The sequence below is a fragment of the Amblyraja radiata genome, chromosome 28, assembly GCF_010909765.2.
Source record: "Amblyraja radiata isolate CabotCenter1 chromosome 28, sAmbRad1.1.pri, whole genome shotgun sequence".
NCBI lineage: Eukaryota > Metazoa > Chordata > Chondrichthyes > Rajiformes > Rajidae > Amblyraja > Amblyraja radiata.
In genome coordinates, this window is record NC_045983.1 from 13,719,382 (window position 1) to 13,739,737 (window position 20,356).

General features: G+C 47.8%; 1 protein-coding gene across 1 annotated transcript; it reads left to right on the plus strand.

Annotated features, from left to right (window-relative positions):
* The first annotated feature begins 1,074 nt into the window (after window positions 1-1,074).
* On the plus strand, window positions 1,075-19,216 carry LOC116988856 (vitronectin-like). Its single transcript, XM_033045840.1, has 8 exons — window positions 1,075-1,222; window positions 1,840-1,956; window positions 12,227-12,688; window positions 13,499-13,638; window positions 14,161-14,317; window positions 16,097-16,249; window positions 18,000-18,233; window positions 18,978-19,216. Exons 1-8 carry the CDS (start codon window positions 1,162-1,164, stop codon window positions 19,079-19,081), a joined length of 1,428 nt encoding a protein of 475 aa, XP_032901731.1. The 5' UTR covers window positions 1,075-1,161; the 3' UTR covers window positions 19,082-19,216.
* Window positions 19,217-20,356: the final 1,140 nt, after the last annotated feature.

The following is a 20,356-nucleotide window of genomic DNA, read 5'->3' on the forward strand; positions in this document are numbered from 1 at the left end:
TTGTGTCGTCAAATTACCAAATTAGACTATGATTAGCACCTCACTTTCCAGCAGACATGCAACCTTCAGGACTGGATATCGGAATACAATTTCAGGTAAGATTTTGCAGAAGACCTGCCTTCAGTGTTTGTGATAAGATCTCCACAGATGGGCCTGAATGGTGTTTCAGAGTCCATTTTACTTCACATTTCCCAGCAATTATTCACTATCTCTCAGATGCCGCGTTCTTTTTGCTGTGTGATCATCATCTATTCACAGCCCCTCCTCACAGATCAGTTGCAATTAACAAATCAATGGAATTTTCAAACCATTCTCACTGGAGGTCAGGTCCCACTTGCACAGAGACAGCGTCACATGTGGGGAGGGAGAAGGGGGGGGGGGGGGGGGAGAGGGAGGTGGGGGGGGGAAGAGGTGGGGGAGGGAAGAGGGTGGGTGGGGGAAGAGGGAGAGGGAGGTGGGGGTGGGGGGGGTAGAGGGAGGCCGAGAGGGAGGTGGGGGGGAGGGGAGGGGGGTGTAGGGAGGGGAGGAGGGGGAAGAAGGGAGGGATGAGAGGGAGGGGAGGGTAGGTGGTGTAGGGAAGGGAGGGGGGGAAGGAAGGGAGGGAGGGGGGGGAAGGAAGGGAGCGAGGAGGGGGGGAAGGGAGCGAGGAGGGGGGAAGGGAGCATGGCATTGTTGGAGCTGAGGTGATCTGTCACCACCTCGGGGGAGTGTGGTGCTTAGGGAAATGACCAACGTATTTCTGGCTGATTTTAAGATCCGCCCCAGAACTGGCTCAAATCATGGGGAAGATAAATAGTGCAGAGAAATTGAAGGTTAAATGTCTTGGAACCCCGTGTTTATTCAAGCACAACACAAGATGTCCCAAACATTCACTGTTCTGTCCTGTGGAGTTGGGGCATGAGCCATTGACCCAGAATGTCAGTAGGACACCTCAAAGGGAGAAGCGAATTGGGTCTGCAAAGTGGGTCAATGAGAAAAAAGCTTATTTTCTAAATCTTCAGAATTTTCGTGATTTACGCAACATTAAAAAATCGATGGGCTGCTGCCTTTTGCTGAACGTCACAGCAGGTCAACAGAATAGTTCAAACAAATGTCCCAACAACACAAACACAAGCAGGTTAAATCCTGAAACCCCATTCCAGAGTCCAGCAGAGCTCGGCAATGGAGCTACTGATGGTCTTTCTCTCCTTCTCGGCCCTTGGTGCCGTAGTGGCAGACGAAGGTAACTCGGACACTTCCTCCAGTTTATCGCCTGGTCTCTGCGGGCAATTGGTGACCTGTTCAGGTATCCAGTGACAACGACGGCCTACTTTAGTCAGACCGGTTCTCCCCTGATGGGAAGACTACTTTCCTCAAGTGTTGAACTTCGGAAAGAGCGAACAACAATGTGACTGAGGATTGGCAGGGATATCTGTAAAGAGACAATATGAGATCTTCAAGGAGATGCTAGATGCATTCCTGCAAGAGGGAAGAGTAAGGGAATGGCTATAGTTCCTGGGATCACCTTCAGTGGTCGCAGAGCGGAGTGCTGGCGGTGGGGTAGTATGGAATGCTAAACGGTGGGCAGTCAGGCTCCCTCCCTCTCTGCCTTTCATTCTCTTCCTCAATCTGTCTGTCTGTTTCTAACTCTCCCTCCTTGCCTCTCTCTTTATCTGTTTCTCCCTCTCCGTTTGTCTTGCTCCTGACACTGGAGCGCCGTGCTATGGGAGGAACGGTGATGGAGCACCATGTTGTGGGAGAGAGATGAGGGATCGCTGCACGGTGGAGGGGAGATCTGAAGCTGTTGACATCATGACTGTTGAACATGGGTTGGTAAGCATTCTGTGTTGTGTTCTGCAGAATCCTGTGCCGGCCGGTGCAATGTGGGCTTCCAGCCGATGGTGAAATGCCAGTGTGATGCCGTCTGTGCCTTCTACAGCAGTTGCTGCAGGGACTACTACACCGTCTGTGTGAAAAGTAAACCGCTTCCAAACACACACCTCAATTAAACTGCGCACACATCGTCACACACATTAATGCAAGTTACACCCTCTGACACAGTCTCACACATCAACTCACACACATTGTAACACACTGCCATATACACAGACATCTACACACTAACACACACAAAAACTGTACACATTGACACTGACAGTGCCCTCCATAATGTTTGGGACAAAGACGCATCATTTATTTATTTCCCTCTGTACTCCACAATTTGACATTTGTAATAGAAAAAAATCACATGTGGTTAAAGTGCACATTGTCAGATTTTATTAAGGGCATTTTTATACATTTTGGTTTCACCATGTAGAAATTACAGCTGTATTTATACACAGTAAGTAAGTAAGTTTTATTTATATAGCACGTTTTAAGTCAACTCGCATTGAAACCAAAGTGCTTTACATAAATTAAATAATACGGTTCCATACAAACCATAGAAAAAGGTTTTAAAAAAATGAATAAAATGGACACATTATAGAGTTCAACACAAACGTCCCCCCACAGCAGAATCAAAATTTTCCACTGTGGGGAAAGGCACCAGAAAGTTAAGTCCTCTTCCTCTGTGAAACACCCGAGGTCGGGGCCCATTTGTGGCCTAGCAGCCAGTCCGATGATTTTCAGGGCCCTCTTGCCGTGAAGATGGAACATAGAAACATAGAAATTAGGTGCAGGAGTAGGCCATTCGGCCCTTCGAACCTACACCGCCATTCAATATGATCATGGCTGATCATCCAACTCAGTATCCCGTACCTGCCTTCTCTCCATACCCTCTGATCCCCTTAGCCACAAGGGCCACATCTAACTCCCTCTTAAATATAGCCAATGAACTGGCCTCGACTACTCTGTGGCAGAGTTCCAGAGATTCACCACTCTCTGTGTGAAAAAAGTTCTTCTCATCTCGGTTTTAAAGGATTTCCCCCTTGTCCTGGACTTCCCCAACATCGGGAGCAATCTTCCTGCATCTAGCCTGTCCAACCCCTTAAGAATTTAGTAAGTTTCTATAAGATCCCCTCTCAATCTCCTAAATTCTAGAGAGTATAAACCAAGTCTATCCAGTCTTTCTTCATAAAACAGTCCTGACATCCCAGGAATCAGTCTGGTGAACCTTCTCTGCACTTCCTCTATGGCAATAATGTCCTTCCTCAGATTTGGATACCAAAACTGTACGCAATACTTCAGGTGTGGTCTCACCTAGACCCTGTACAACTGCAGTAGAACCTCCCTGCTCCTATACTCAAATCCTTTTGCTATGAAAGCTAACATACCATTCGCTTTCTTCACTGCCTGCTGCACCTGCATGCCTACTTTCAATGACTGGTGTACCATGACACCCAGGTCTCGCTGCATCTCCCCTTTTCCTAGTCGGCCACCATTTAGATAATAGTCTGCTTTCCTGTTTTTGCCACCAAAATGGATAACCTCACATTTATCCACATTATACTGCATCTGCCAAACATTTGCCCACTCACCCAGCCTATCCAAGTAACCTTGCAGTCTCCTAGCATCCTCCTCACAGCTAACACTGCCCCCCAGCTTAGTGTCATCCGCAAACTTGGAGATATTGCCTTCAATTCCCTCATCCAGATCATTAATATATATTGTAAATAGCTGGGGTCCCAGCACTGAGCCTTGCGGTACCCCACTAGTCACTGCCTGCCATTGTGAAAAGGACCCGTTTACTCCTACTCTTTGCTTCCTGTTTGCCAGCCAGTTCTCTATCCACATCAATACTGAACCCCCAATGCCGTGTGCTTTAAGTTTGTATACTAATCTCTTATGTGGGACCTTGTCGAAAGCCTTCTGGAAGTCCAGATACACCACATCCACTGGTTCTCCCCTATCCACGCTACTAGTTACATCCTCGAAAAATTCTATAAGATTCGTCAGACATGATATACCTTTTGTAAATCCATGCTGACTTTGTCCAATGATTTCACCACTTTCCAAATGTGCTGCTATCCCATCTTTAATAACTGACTCTAGCAGTTTCCCCACTACCGATGTTAGAAACATAGAAACATAGAAATTAGGTGCAGGAGTAGGCCATTCGGCCCTTCGAGCTTGCACCGCCATTCAATATGATCATGGCTGATCATCCAACTCAGTATCCCGTACCTGCCTTCTCTCCATACCCTCTGATCCCCTTAGCCACAAGGGCCACATCTAACTCCCTCTTAAATATAGCCAATGAACTGGCCTCGACTACCTTCTGTGGCAGGGAGTTCCAGAGATTCACTACTCTCTGTGTGAAAAAAGTTCTTCTCATCTCGGTTTTAAAGGATTTCCCCCTTATCCTTAAGCTGTGACCCCTTGTCCTGGACTTCCCCAACATCGGGAGCAATCTTCCTGCATCTAGCCTGTCCAACCCCTTAAGAATTTTGTAAGTTTCTATAAGATCCCCTCTCAATCTCCTAAATTCTAGAGAGTATAAACCAAGTCTATCCAGTCTTTCTTCATAAGACAGTCCTGACATCCCAGGAATCAGTCTGGTGAACCTTCTCTGCACTCCCTCTATGGCAATAATGTCCTTCCTCAGATTTGGAGACCAAAACTGTACGCAATACTCCAGGTGTGGTCTCACCAAGACCCTGTACAACTGCAGTAGAACCTCCCTGCTCCTATACTCAAATCCTTTTGCTATGAAAGCTAACATACCATTCGCTTTCTTCACTGCCTGCTGCACCTGCATGCCCACTTTCAATGACTGGTGTACCATGACACCCAGGTCTCGCTGCATCTCCCCTTTTCCTAGTCGGCCACCATTTAGATAATAGTCTGCTTTCATGTTTTTGCCACCAAAATGGATAACCTCACATTTATCCACATTATACTGCATCTGCCAAACATTTGCCCACTCACCCAGCCTATCCAAGTCACCTTGCAGTCTCCTAGCATCCTCCTCACAGCTAACACTGCCCCCCAGCTTAGTGTCATCCGCAAACTTGGAGATATTGCCTTCAATTCCCTCATCCAGATCATTAATATATATTGTAAATAGCTGGGGTCCCAGCACTGAGCCTTGCGGTACCCCACTAGTCACTGCCTGCCATTGTGAAAAGGACCCGTTTACTCCTACTCTTTGCTTCCTGTTTGCCAGCCAGTTCTCTATCCACATCAATACTGAACCCCCAATGCCGTGTGCTTTAAGTTTGTAAACTAATCTCTTATGTGGGACCTTGTCGAAAGCCTTCTGGAAGTCCAGATACACCACATCCACTGGTTCTCCCCTATCCACGCTACTAGTTACATCCTCGAAAAATTCTATAAGACTCGTCAGACATGATTTACCTTTTGTAAATCCATGCTGACTTTGTCCAATGATTTCACCACTTTCCAAATGTGCTGCTATCCCATCTTTAATAACTGACTCTAGCAGTTTCCCCATTACCGATGTTAGACTAACTGGTCTGTAATTCCCCGTTTTCTCTCTCCCTCCCTTCTTAAAAAGTGGGGTTACGTTTGCTACCCGCCAATCCTCAGGAACTACTCCAGAATCTAAAGAGTTTTGAAAGATTATTACTAATGCATCCACTATTTCTGGAGCTACTTCCTTAAGTACTCTGGGATGCAGCCTATCTGGCCCTGGGGATTTATCGGCCTTTAATCCATTTAATTTACCCAACACCACTTCCCGGCTAACCTGGATTTCACTCAATTCCTCCAACTCCTTTGACCCGCGGTCCCCTGCTATTTCCGGCAGATTATTTATGTCTTCCTTAGTGAAGACAGAACCAAAGTAGTTATTCAATTGGTCCGCCATATCCTTGTTCCCCATGATCAACTCACCCGTTTCTGACTGCAAGGGACCTACATTTGTTTTAACTAATCTCTTTCTTTTCACATATCTATAAAAACTTTTGCAGTCAGTTTTTATGTTCCCTGCCAGTTTTCTTTCATAATCTATTTTTCCTTTCCTAATTAAGCCCTTTGTCCTCCTCTGCTGGTCTCTGAATTTCTCCCAGTCCTCCGGTATGCTGCTTTTTCTGGCTAATTTGTACGCATCATCCTTCGCTTTGATACTATCCCTGATTTCCCTTGTTATCCACGGATGCACTACCTTCCCTGATTTATTCTTTTGCCAAACTGGGATGAACAATTTTTGTAGTTCATCCATGCAGTCTTTAAATGTCTTCCATTGCATATCCACCGTCAACCCTTTTAGAATTAATTGCCAGTCAATCTTGGCCAATCCACGTCTCATACCCTCAAAGTTACCTTTCTTTAAGTTCAGAACCATTGTTTCTGAATTAACAATGTCACTCTCCATCCTAATGAAGAACTCAACCATATTATGGTCACTCTTGCCCAAGGGGCCACGTACAACAAGACTGCTAACTAACCCTTCCTCATTACTCAATACCCAGTCTAAAATAGCCTGCTCTCTCGTTGGTTCCTCTACATGTTGATTTAGATAACTATCCCGCATACATTCCAAAAAATCCTCTTCCTCAGCACCCCTGCCAATTTGATTCACCCAATCTATATGTAGATTGAAGTCACCCATTATAACAGTTTTGCCTTTGTCGCACGCATTTCTAATTTCCTGTTTGATACCATCTCCAACTTCACTACTACTGTTAGGTGGCCTGTACACAACACCCACCAGTGTTTTCTGCCCCTTAGTGTTTCGCAGCTCTACCCATACCGATTCCACATCCTGCAAACTAATGTCCTTCCTTTCCATTGCGTTAATCTCCTCTCTAATCAGCAACGCTACCCCACCTCCTTTTCCTTTCTCTCTATCCCTCCTGAATATTGAATATCCCTGGATGTTCAGCTCCCAGCCTTGGTCACCCTGGAGCCATGTCTCCGTGATCCCAACTATATCATAGTCATTAATAGTTATCTGCACATTTAACTCATCCACCTTATTACGAATGCTCCTTGCATTGAGACACAAAGCCTTCAGGCTTGTTTTTACAACACTTTTACCCCTTATACAATTTTGTTAGTATGTTAGACTAACTGGTCTGTAATTCCCCGTTTTCTCTCTCCCTCCCTTCTTAAAAAGTGGGGTTACGTTTGCTACCCGCCAATCCTCAGGAACTACTCCAGAATCTAAAGTGTTTTGAAAGATTATTACTAATGCATCCACTATTTCTGGAGCTACTTCCTTAAGTACTCTGGGATGCAGCCTATCTGGCCCTGGGGATTTATCGGCCTTTAATCCATTCAATTTACCCAACACCACTTCCCGGCTAACCTGGATTTCACTCAATTCCTCCAACTCCTTTGACCCGCGGTCCCCTGCTATTTCCGGCAGATTATTTATGTCTTCCTTAGTGAAGACGGAACCAAAGTAGTTATTCAATTGGTCCGCCATATCCTTGTTCCCCATGATCAACTCACCTGTTTCTGACTGCAAGGGACCTACATTTGTTTTAACTAATCTCTTTCTTTTCACATATCTATAAAAACTTTTGCAGTCAGTTTTTATGTTCCCTGACAGTTTTCTTTCATAATCTATTTTTCCTTTCCTAGTTAAGCCCTTTGTCCTCCTCTGCTGGTCTCTGAATTTCTCCCAGTCCTCCGGTATGCTGCTTTTTCTGGCTTATTTGTACGCATCATCCTTCGCTTTGATACTATCCCTGATTTCCCTTGTTATCCACGGATGCACTACCTTCCCTGATTTATTCTTTTGCCAAACTGGGATGAACAATTTTTGTAGTTCATCCATGCAGTCTTTAAATGTCTTCCATTGCATATCCACCGTCAACCCTTTTAGAATTAATTGCCAGTCAATCTTGGCCAATTCACATCTCATACCCTCAAAGTTACCTTTCTTTAAGTTCAGAACGATTGTTTCTGAATTAACAATGTCACTCTCCATCCTAATGAAGAACTCAACCATATTATGGTCACTCTTGCCCAAGGGGGCACGTACAACAAGACTGCTAACTAACCCTTCCTCACTACTCAATACCCAGTCTAAAATAGCCTGCTCTCTCGTTGGTTCCTCTACATGTTGATTTAGATAACTATCCCGCATACATTCCAAGAAATCCTCTTCCTCAGCACCCCTGCCAATTTGATTCACCCAATCTATATGTAGATTGAAGTCACCCATTATAACTGTTTTGCCTTTGTCGCACGCATTTCTAATTTCCTGTTTGATACCATCTCCAACTTCACTACTACTGTTAGGTGGCCTGTATACAACACCCACCAGCGTTTTCTGCCCCTTAGTGTTTCGCAGCTCTACCCATACCGATTCCACATCCTCCAAACTAATGTCCTTCCTTTCCATTGCGTTAATCTCCTCTCTAATCAGCAACGCTACCCCACCTCCTTTTCCTTTCTCTCTATCCCTCCTGAATATTGAATATCCCTGGATGTTCAGCTCCTAGCCTTGGTCACCCTGGAGCCATGTCTCCGTGATCCCAACTATATCATAGTCATTAATAGCTATCTGCACATTCAACTCATCCACCTTATTACGAATGCTCCTTGCATTGAGACACAACGCCTTCAGGCTTGTTTTTACAACACTCTTACCCCTTATACAATTATGTTGAAAAGTGGCCCTTTTTGATTTTTGCCCTGGTTTTGTCTGCCTGCCACTTTTACTTTTCACCTTGCTACCTATTGCTTCTACCCTCAATTTACACCCCTCTGTCTCTACGCTCACACATTTAAGAAACCCTTTCCCTTTAACTCCATCCTCCACTATCCCATTCGACACCCCACCCCCCTTATTCAGTTTAAAACCACCCGTGTAGCAGTGGCAAACCTGCCTGCCAGAATGCTGGTCCCACACCTGTTAAGATGCAATCCGTCCCTTTTGTACAGTTCCCCCTTACCACAAAACAGATCCCAGTGATCTAAGAATCTAAATCCCTGCCCCGTGCACCAGTTCCTCAGCCACACGTTCAGGTCCCGTATCTCCCTGTTCCTGCTCTCGCCAGCACGAGGAACTGGAAGCAAACCGGAGATAACAACCCTGGAGGTCCTGCTTTTCAGCATTTTTCCGAGCTCTCTAAAGTCACGCTGCAGAATATTCATCCCCTTCTTTCCGACATCGTTTGTGCCGACATGCACTACCACTTCCGGATGTTCACCTTCGCCCTTGACGATTTTCTGCACTCTGTCCGTGACATCCTGGATCCTGGCACCAGGAAGGCAGCACACCATCCTCGCATCCCGTCTGTTGCCGCAGAAACCCCTGTCCGTACCTCTCACAATGGAGTCTCCCACTACAATGGCGTTGCCTGCCTTAGGCCTTTTTGGTTCTGGCTCAACAGCCCTATTCGCATCACAAGCCAGTCCGCCGCTCAGTGTAAACACATCTTCTGTCCCGACAGCTTCTAAGTGGGTGAACCTGTTCACAAGAGGTACAACACCCGGGGACGTTGGCATTCCATGCTTCCCTCCCTTTCTCACTGTCTCCCACCTTCTCTCTTCCAGTACCTTAGGTGTAACAATCGTACTGTAGGACTTGTCGAGGAACGACTCCGTTTCTCGGACGAACCAGAGGTCATCCACTTGCTTCTCCAGTTCCCCAACATGGCCCTTCAGGAGCTCTACCTGGATGCACTTCTCACATTTGTAGCAGCCAGAGGCACCAGCGGTGTCCTTGACCTCCCACATACTGCAAGCATCGCACTGAATCAGCTTGCCTGACATCTCCTTCTTTCGTCTCGACCTCTCAAGCGTATTGCGTGGTCTCCTAAGACTCTCGAGCCAAAGACTCACACTTCCCTCACAAGGCCGCTCCTCACTGCCGCTCCCCAAGAGCAGTCTTGCTTAAATTGACTGATAAATTGCCTGATTTACCAATTTACAAACCATATTCCTCAGTTTTCAACTGTTTTCCCAGCACTCACTCATTTCTCTCCTCCCACTTGGGCTAGAGCCAATCAGTCGTATCTCTTGCTAAACTCCTGCTGCTGTTGCTCCCAAACCTACAGCCGTTCTGAGTAAAGTCTGCCTGTCCTTGGCCTCTACTTTTCAACAGTTTTTCCGGCACTGACTCACTTCTCTCCTCCCACTTGGGCTAGAGCCAATCAGTCGTATCTCTTGCTATACTCCTGCTGCTGTTGCTCCCAAACCTACAGCAGTTCTGAGTAAAGTTTGCCTGTCCTTGGCCTCTACTTTTCAACTGTTTTCCCGGCACTGACTCACTTCTCTCCTCCCACTTGGGCTAGAGCCAATCAGTCGTATCTCTTGCTAAACTCCTGCTGCTGCTGCTGTTGCTCCCAAAACTACAGCAGTTCTGAGTAAAGTCTGCCTGTCCTTGGCTTCTACTTTTCAACTGTTTTCCCGGCACTGACTCGGCGGCCAAAGCGCTCCGGAGCTTACCGCACGGCGATCCGGTAGGCATTGCCCACTCCGTGTTGGTATCCCAGCGCTGCGCCACCGCCGCCGAAGCTGTAGTCCCAGCTGGTCCCGACAGGAAACGCCGCTCCATTTTCGATGGTAGGCCACGAGGACGGGGCGAAGAAGCAGCTTGGAGGGATGCCTGTTCTTGGAGGGAGGCATCTCCGACCAGGTAGGTGACTAAGAAATAAAGTTTCCCCCTTCGCCACCCCCACCCCCACCCCCACCCCCCACATAGAAGACCTCCACTAACATTTTTTAACAGGACAAAATAAAATTAAATTAAAAAAAGGTGTAGAGACGGACTGCAGGCAGGCTGCCATACACAGGCGGCGCCCACTCCTGCACATCCGCCATCTCAGACAGGCAGCATCTCAGTTCCCCCATTTCAGAGCACCATAATGTTTGGGACAAATGGCTTCACAGGTGTTTGTAATTGCTCAGGTGTGTTTAATTGCCTCTTTAATGCCGGTATAAGTGAGCTCTCAGCACCTAGTCTTTGCTCTATGTTTTTCCATCGCCTTTGGAAACTTTTATTGCTGTTTGTCAACATGAGGACCAAAGTTGTGCCAATGAAAGTCAAAGAAGCCTGTTTTGGTACGCCTAAGGTTTAGCTGATGTCTCCAATAATGAAACTGTTGGAGACATCAGCTAAACCTTAGGCGTACCTAAATCAACTGTTTCATCGTTAAGAAGAAAGAGAGCACTAGTGAGCTTACTATTCGCAAAGGGACTGATAGGCCAAGCTGATGACAAAAGAAAAAAAACCCAAACACCTGTCCAACAGATCAGAAACACTCTTCGGGTGTGGATTTATCAATGACCATTGTCCACAGAAGACTTCATGAACAGAAATACAGATGCAACACTGCAAGATGCAAACCACTGGTTAGCCGCAAAAATAGGATGTCCGGGTTACAGTTTGCTAAGAAGTACTTAAAAGAGCAACCACAGTTCTGGAGAAAGGTCTTGTGGACAGATGAGACGAAGGTTAACATATCAGAGTGATGGCAAGAGCAAAGTATGGAGGAGAGAAGGAACTGCCCAAGATCCAAAGCATACCACCTCATCTGTGAAACACAGTGGTGGTGGTGTTATTGCCTGGGCATATATGGCTGCTGAAGGGACTGGCTCACTTATTTGAGTGGGAAAGTCAATCACCCGATCTGAACCCACTGAGCATACCTTTTATATATTGAAGAGAAAACTGAAGGGGAGTAGCCCCCAAAACATGCATTAGCTAAAGATGGCTGCAATACAGGCCTGGCAGAGCATCACCAGAGAAGACACCCAGCAACTGGTGATGTCCATGAATCACAGACTTCAAGTAGTCATTGCATGCAAAGGATATGCAACAAAATACTAAACATGACTACTTTCATTTACATGACATTGTTGTGTCATGTAAATGAAACAATTTAACCACATGTGATTTTTTCTATTACAAATCTCAAATTATGGAGTACAGAGGCAAATAAATAAATGACGCATAGATACTCACACAGATATGATTAAATCCTGTCACGAATCTTCTCCAATAATTTCCCCTCCACAAGTATAGGCTCACAGGCCATTTTATACAGCATTGGATATTATCCGGACATCCAGCAGCTCACCTTCACTATTGTGATTACAAATATCACTCAAGATCCCAGCAATCTCCTCCTTTGCCTTCCTCAGTAATCTGGGATAGATTCCATCTAGCCCTGGGGATTTATCCACCTTTCAAGAAGCACAACATCTCCTGCTCCCCAATATCGACAGGCCCTAGAATATCGGCATACCCCTCTCTGATCTCACTCATCCATGTCCTTCCCCTTGTCAATACCAATGCATGCATGGTGGGACAGTGTAGAGGGAGCTTCACTCTGTGAGGAATGATAGGCTTGGTAGAGTTGATAACAATCTTTTGTTCCATTGTCAGCACGTGGAGATGTCTTTGCCATTCCCGAGGAAGATGTTTATGATTTTGACACGGATTACTCCGACTTCCAGACTAACGGCACGGATGAAGTGTATCCAGATATGAATCCTAGACTGCAACCAGATCTGGAACAGGAACCCACCCATGAACCAGAGCCCACCTATGAACCACAGCCCACCCATGAACAGGAACCCACTCAGGAGTGGAGCCCAGAACTGGTGCCCATCCATGAACAGGAACCCACTCAGGAGTGGAGCCCAGAACTGGTGCCCACCCATGAACAGGAGCCCACTCAGGAGTGGAGCCCAGAACTGGAGCCCATCCATGAACAGGAGCCCACTCAGGAGTGGAGCACAGAACTGATGCCCATCCACGATCCTGTGCATGGCAACATGTGTCTCACTGATAAGCCTTTCGATGCATTCACCGACCTCAAGAATGGATCGATCTTTGCTTTCCAGGGTAAGCTGTGTGCTCCGGCAGGGCAAGACCATTCAGACCCTTGGGCTGGTTCCCACCATGCACAGAACATAGTACAGTACAGCACAGGAGCAGGCCCTTCAGCAAACAATGTCTGTGCCAAACATGATGCCAAGATAAATCTCTGCCTGCACCTGATCCATATCTCTCCGTTCTCTATATATCCATGTGTTTATCTGAAAATCTCTGGAACCCCACTATGTATCTGCCTCCACCAGCACCACCTTCCAGATGCCCACCTCCCTCTGTATAAATAAACTAGACCCACACATCTCTCAAACTTTGCCCCTCTCACCTTGAAGCTATGCTCTCTAGTCTTTATCGTTCTAATCCTGGGGAAAATGTCCCACCCCCCTCACTCCACCCACCTCAGCAGAAGAGAACCTCTTTTACTCTGATGTTTATATGTCAGACAAAACTGTCAGATGTTGTCCCAACACACTGCCATGTCTTTGGCTCCCACCGTTTCTTACAGGCATCCAGAGAGCCAGTGACACTCATTCCCGGAGAGGGGAAGGCAGTCGGGTTGGACACTGCCCACCCCCGTCTAGCTCTATCTGGAGGTCGAGGCTGTTTTTCTGTAGATTGAGCGGGCTTGGGGTGAACTCCAACATCACCTCCCCCAGACGGTGCAGGAGATGGCGGGGGAGCTCACTAGGAATGAAGCGTGGGACAGAGTCTAACCTTTACCCAGTGTGGAGGGAGCTTCCCTCAAGGTCTGACCCTGGGCGTGTGTGATGGGACGGTGCAGACGGAGCTTCACTCTGACCCATTCTCTTCCTCTCTCCCCAGGACAATATTTTTATGAACTGGATAAGAAAGGTGTTGTTGCTGGATATCCCAAGCAGATTCTGGATGTGTGGGACGTGCAGGGCCCCATCGATGCTGCCTTCACTCGAATAAACTGCGAGGGAAAGACCTACCTGTTCAAGGTCTGCTGAATGAGGGACTGATGGGGCTGGACTGGTTGTTGTTGTTTCTGTGTTTGAGCTGCAGTTGCTACTTCATATTGCATTTATTGAGCTCCACAGTGAACTATGGGAGGAGTTGGTAAAGTAGATGAACAAGGATAAGGCTGAGGGTCAACTATTGGTCACCCCGCCCAGACTGAGGGATCTGTTGGGGCACTGCGTGTTAGGGCAGTGCATGTTGGGTGGTGTCTGCTGGGATGGTGTCTGCTAGGACGGTGTCTGCAGGGACGGCAGTGAGTGATGTGTTGGGATATTGTGCATTGGGATGGTGTGTTGGTATGATGTGTATTGAGGCGTGTGTGTTGAGGCGGTGAAGAGGGAGTTGTGAGCGATCACAGAACTGCTTTGCCCCACCTGAGGGGAGGAGCGTCGATCGTCTCTGGATTTTGCCCTTTACCTCGAAGGTATGTTGACGTGGTGCGTGTTGTCGTGGTGCGCGTGGGGACAGCAGTGCCTCTGTGGAACCTCTTGCTCCTCCCACAGGGCATGATGTACTGGCGTTTCAACGATGGGATAATGGAGGAAGGCTTTCCCAGGCCAATCAAGGATGGCTTCCCAGGAATTCCGACCCAGCTCGATGCAGCCCTGGCCATTCCTGCATCCGGCATCCATGGGAAGGAGCAAGTGTATTTCTTCAAGGGTAAGACGGGGATTCTGCGCATCAGTTCAATGAGCTATCTAATCGCAAATGTAACAGAATTCGGCTCCAGTCAGCTTTGCCTGAGAGAAATATATAAAACTAGACTAGGTGGGATCCGTTGGGTCCCAGCATCACACGGGAGGGCTGGTCCCCCAACGCAATATTCCACCTCTCCACCAATTCCAATATTGGTGGGCAGTAGAGGGGGGAGATTTCTGGAGCGCTAGTATAGGTGTTGTGGGCTGAATGGACTGGTTTCCAGAGGGCTAGTATGGCCATTGTGGGCCGAATGGATTATTGGGCTGGCGGCTCAGTCACTCAAGCCTGTTGTGCTGGCAGCTCACTCATAGCTGGTGGGCTGGCAGTTGAATCACGGCTATTCCTTGAAATTCCATTTCAAGCTGGGTGCAAGGCCATCAAATTCAAGTGCAGTTTCTTACCACTTCAAACAGGGTGCAAGGCCACCAAATTCAAGTGCAGTTTCATACCATTTCAAGCAGGGTGCTTGTCCACTAAAGACTGTGAGTCGTGATCTCTCCCTCCTCCATCTTGCAGAGACTGAGCCACGCCCACACTTCTGCATTTTATAGTCCCTCCCCTCCTCCCACCAGAAGGGGCGTGGCTTTCATGGAATGATTGACATGAGAGATAAACTCAACATTGTTTAAACACTAATAACTCTTTTATTTTTCATCGATGGGAAAAATTGTCGGCACCTGATGAGCGGAGGGGGACTCTGAGTAAGATGGCCAAAAATCACAGCCGTACGTGGTAGCATATTTTTCTAAATTCAATATAAAGCGCCAACTGGAAGTGGTCAAGATTAGACTTTTAATTATATAGTAGGCAAGGCAACTTTAATTAGGCAAGGCAACTTTAATTAGCAACACAGCTTTCACATTTCCAAACCAAAGGCAACACAGCTTTAGCATTTCCAAACCAAAAGCAACACAGCTTTAGCATATCAAAACCAAAGGCAACACAGCTTTAGCATTTCCAAACCAAAGGCAACGCAGCTTTAGCATTTCCAAACTATATTTTCAAACCACATTAAGGGCACTGACAGGTCAGTAAAACCACTCAGTTGAGTAGACATGTGTTCAGTGTTATTCACAGCTCAGACTGAGAGACGTGACCCTCTCGCTCCCCCATTTTGCAGAGACGGACTGAGGCATTCAACACTTCTGTGTTTTATAGTCCCTCCGGATGGGGTGTGGTCTTCAGGAGAGAGAATCTTAACTTTTTTAAACACTAATACCTCTTTAATTTTGCATTGATGGGGAAAATCCTCTTGTCCTGCACAGCAGAGGGGGAGTCTGAGTAAGATGGCCAAAAATCACAGGCGTAAGTGGCAGCGTTTTTTCTAAAATCAATATACATAACAACAGAAAGTGGTCAAGATCAGACTTTTAGTAATATAAGATTATGAGAGGCATAGAAAGTCAGAACCTTTTACCCAAGATGGAAATATCAAAGACTAGAGGGCACAGCTCTAACTTGAGAGAGGCAAAGTTTAAGGAAGATGTACGGGACAGGTTTTTCTTAACATTGAGAGTGGTGGGTTTCTGTAACTTACTGCTAGTGGTGGTTGAGGCAGATACGATAGTGGTTTCTTGGAGACTTTTAGATAGGCACATCGATATGCAGGTAATGGAGGAATATACATCATGTGTCGGCAGTGGAAACTACTTTACTTCGGCATCATGTTTGGCATGGGCACTGTGGGCTGAAGGGCCCGTTCCTCTGCTGTACTGTTCTATGTTCTATCTTCCTCCACAGGCAATCATTACTGGCAGTATGTCTTTGAACATCAGCCCACCCAGGCAGAATGTGCAGCGATACCCATGTCCATCCCCTTCCAGAGGTACACCTACCTGATGGCTGACAACTGGGACGACTTCTTCTCAGAGCTCTTTGGATCCATCTCAAGTGGTAAACCTCTGCAATTGTTTGTTCTGCTCCTTGTGTTCTAGCATTGCCTCTTGAGAATTCTCTCACATCTCTCCTTATGTGTTATTCTTGGCCCATTTTACTTTCAGCTTCAGTAAAACACAAGGTGCTGGAGGAACTCAGCAGGTCAGGCAGCATTTGTGGTGGGAATGGATAGGTGATGTTTCAGGTCGGGACCCTCCTTCAGACTGATAGGTGGTGTCTTGGGCCCTTCTTCAAACTCAGTATTCTTACCTACTGCTTTTTCAGGCCCGCTTTTGCATTTTAAAAATTTGCTGCAATTTCCTTCAATCCCTTTCTTTTACCTGGGATAAGTAAGGCACACATTTTCCCATCCCTTATGTTTTCTCACAAAACACAAAGTGTTGGGAGTAACTCAACAGCTCAGGCAGAATCTCTGGAGGACATGGTCCCGAGAAGCGTTTGTTGAGGGCGTGGACCTGGCGTTGGATAAAGTGCAGTTGGGGTCTGTAAGTGAGTGAGTGAGATATAACCTAACTTCAGATAGCCCTTGCTTTCTCTCTCCATCCCCTCCCCCTTCCCAGTTCTCCCACCCATCTTTCTGTCTCCGCCTACATTCTATCCTTGTCCCGCCCCTTCCCCTGCCATCCGTCTGAAGAAGGGTCTCGACCCGAAGCATCACCCATTCGTTCTCTCCAGAGATGTTGCCTCACCCGCTGAGTTACTCCAGCATTTTGTGTCTACCTCTGGAAGACATGGATTGGTGATGTTTCAGGTTTGGATTCCACAAATGCTGCCTGACCCACTGAGTTACTCCAGCACTTTGAGTTTTATGCAAGTTTCCAGCAGCTTTTTCTGCACCACTGCATAATCTCTTCAAGATATGTCTAAGAAGTCCTCCTCTCTCTGACATCACTTCTGTGAGACCCTCCCTCGCTACTCCTCTGTGATATCTGCTGCTCTACGGCTCTTAGACAGAAGGGAACTGACCCAAACAGCGCAGGAGGCCGAGGGGTAATCTTATAGAGGTGTATAAAATCTTGACCAACTTGTTTAGGGTGAATGCAGAGTGTATTACCTAGCGTAGGGAAATCAAGAAGTAGACGACATAAGTTAAAGGGAAAGATTTATGAGGTACCTGAGAGGCTACTTTTTCACACAATGGATGGTGGGTATATGGAACGAGATGCTGGAGGAGGTAGTGAGGAAGATACAATAACATAATTTCAAAGGCACTTGGACAGGTACATGGATAGGAAGGGTTTAGAGAGATATGGGCCAAAAACAGGCAGGGCCACCATCACAAATGGCTCATCTTGGGCAGCATGGGTGAGTTGGGCTGAAGGACCTGTTTCCACGCTCTTTGAAAAGGCGTCTATCCCTGTCTTCCAGAGATACTGGCTGACCTGCTGATTCCACCAGCACTTTAATTCCATCATCGCTATTGTTGCATTGATTCAAACATTGACGCCCACACTCTGCTTGTCGACCTGGGTCAGTCTCACTGATGTTGTCCCTGCCTCCTCTTGCAGGGCCACCATCACAAATGGGTCATCTTGGGCACCCTACTGGCTGACCTGCTGATTCCACCAGCACTGTGTTCTACTCTAGACTCTAACAGCAGTTCCTTGTGTCTACTTGTTTTCCCTGTTTACAAAGGAGTGTTTAATTCCATCATCGTTATTGTTGCGTTAATTCAAACATTGACGCCCACACACTGCTTGTCGACCAGGGTTAGTCTCACTGATGTTGTCCCTGGCTCCTCTTGCAGCCCGCACCTCTGGCCCGTTCTCCATCAGACAACACTGGCACGGGATCCCTGGTAAAGTGGACTCAGCAATGATCGGCAAACTTTTCATGGTGCGCAAGCAGAAAAGGTGCAGCCGGAGGAGAGGACGGAACCACCGGAGACGACAGCCCAAGGGTTGGCACAGGAAGCACTCGTCCAGCGAGGAGGATGCCTTCACCCTCGTGCCCAGCCAGAGCGTCTACTTTTTTGTCAGAGGTGAGCAGCGCAGTACCTACCCCACCCTAGGGACACTCGACGCCACGTTATCCCTGGCTAGGAGAGGCGTCTTCGTCCAACAACGCCACCCTTCCAAGCCCCCATGTTATGTGTTAGCACGAGGCACAGCTGGATTTTGAACCAGATGTTGGTGTGCAGACTGCATGTGGTCACTGGTTTAAAGTTCATTGGAACTAGAGCCACCTGGTCAAGGCTCATTGGACCTGGGGTCAATAGGTTAGATTTCACTAGATCTGGGACCACCTGGACAAAGTTCTGGATCTTCTAGATGAGGAATCATCAGATCAGTGACAATTAACCACCACAGTCACTTGTCGCCAGTTCACACTGTAAATAAAACCAGAGGGTGCCGGAATTATTCAGCCGTTCGGTAACCTCAATGAAGGGAGATACTGAGGCAACATTTTGCGTTGCTCAGGGACTTAGACCTGAAGCATTCACTCTGCCTCTCTCTCCCCAGACGCTGCACAATCTGCTGAGTGTTTCTCTCTTCATATCTCACATTTGCAGAATCTGTGGGATTTGGCTTGCTGAAGGCCATTTTCCATTGACTCCCCCCCGGTCAGTGGAGCACTGAGTGTTGGGAGAGTGTAGCTGGACCTGGACCTCTGTGGTGGAGACTGGGAACCAGGGTCCAGAGTCACGCAGAGAGGTGTGGGTCATAATGCAGTCTCTATCATGAGGCCCAAACAGATAACAAAGCTCTTCACTCTCTAATTTCAGATAAATATTACCGCGTCGACCTTGACACCAAACGAGTGGCCTTTGCTTGGCCTCGATATCCCCGATCCATCAACAAGTACTGGTTCAAGTGTGAGAACGAGTGAAAGGAAGGCAGCTCTGGACAGGACCATCACTGGCCGAGATGGGCTGCCCGCCGCCAGTCCCCGATCCTTCGTGCAGGAGGACCACACCACGGGGAACATAGATTGAGGAAATAAAACCAAAATAAGCTGCCTCTATGGTGTTTGTTGTCTTGAATTAGTCTCCCTACCATGGCATCACATAGAGTGGTAAAGAAGGTGTATGGTAATGCTAACCTTCATCAGCATTGAGTAGAAGTACCAGAATGCTGCCAGGGTTAGAGGTTGGACAAACTTGGATTGTTTTCTCTGGAGCATTGGAGGCTGACGTGAGACTTGATGGAAGTTTATAAAATTACTAGACTAATTGCAGACCACGTGTGGTTGTGGGGGAGGGGGGGGGGGCGGCATGCGGCGTCACACACACTAACATACCCCCCCCCCGCACACACGTTAACTACCCCCTTTGATATTATATTAATATTATTAATTTGCTCCTTTTACCCCATAACCGCCCTATCCACTGACGCATAGCCCCCAACTCGCAGGTGCGTCTAGAGAGGGTAGAGAGTGAGAGCAGAGAGAGAATGGGCAGAGACAGAGAGAAAGGAGCAGAGACAGAAGGGAAAGACACGGAGGGAGAGGGGGTGGAGGGGAGGTGGAGAGGGAGGGTGGGTAAGGGGGGGTGGGTGGGGGAGGAGGGGTGAGAGAGATGAAGGGAGGGGGAGAGGTGGGGGGGGGGAAGGGAGGTGGAGAGGGGGAGGGATGGGGTCGAGGGAAGGGCAGGGGGAGAGAGGGTGGAGAGTGGGGAGGGAGGGGGAGATGGGGTAGGGGGAGAGTGGGGAGGGAGGGGGAGATGAGTAGGGGGAGAGAGGAGGAAGAGTGGGGACGGAGGGAGAGCGGTGGGGGCAGTCCATCTATTATTCCCTACTCCCTATCACCCCCACTCCTCTCCCTCTATTCCCACACTCTCCCTCCTCACCTTCCCCATTCCCCCCTCTCCCTCCCTACTCTCCCTCCATCCCCCTCTTCACCTCCCCAGGATCTCGCCTGTCCTCCGGATCTGCAGAACTTGCTCGTTCACAGAGAGGAACACAGGATAGCAACACAGATGGACAGCGGGTGTGAGGAGTCAGAGAGCCAAATGCCAGAACGCGTCGGGTTGGGGGGGAGTTGACGTAACTCGGCCTCGCGACCCCCACAGCCGTTGATAACTGCCTGCTGACAACAGCCCTTTAAAGCTGCTAAGGCAAGACCCGTTCGCCCAGGAGCGAGCGTTGGCAGCAAAGAAGCACCGGC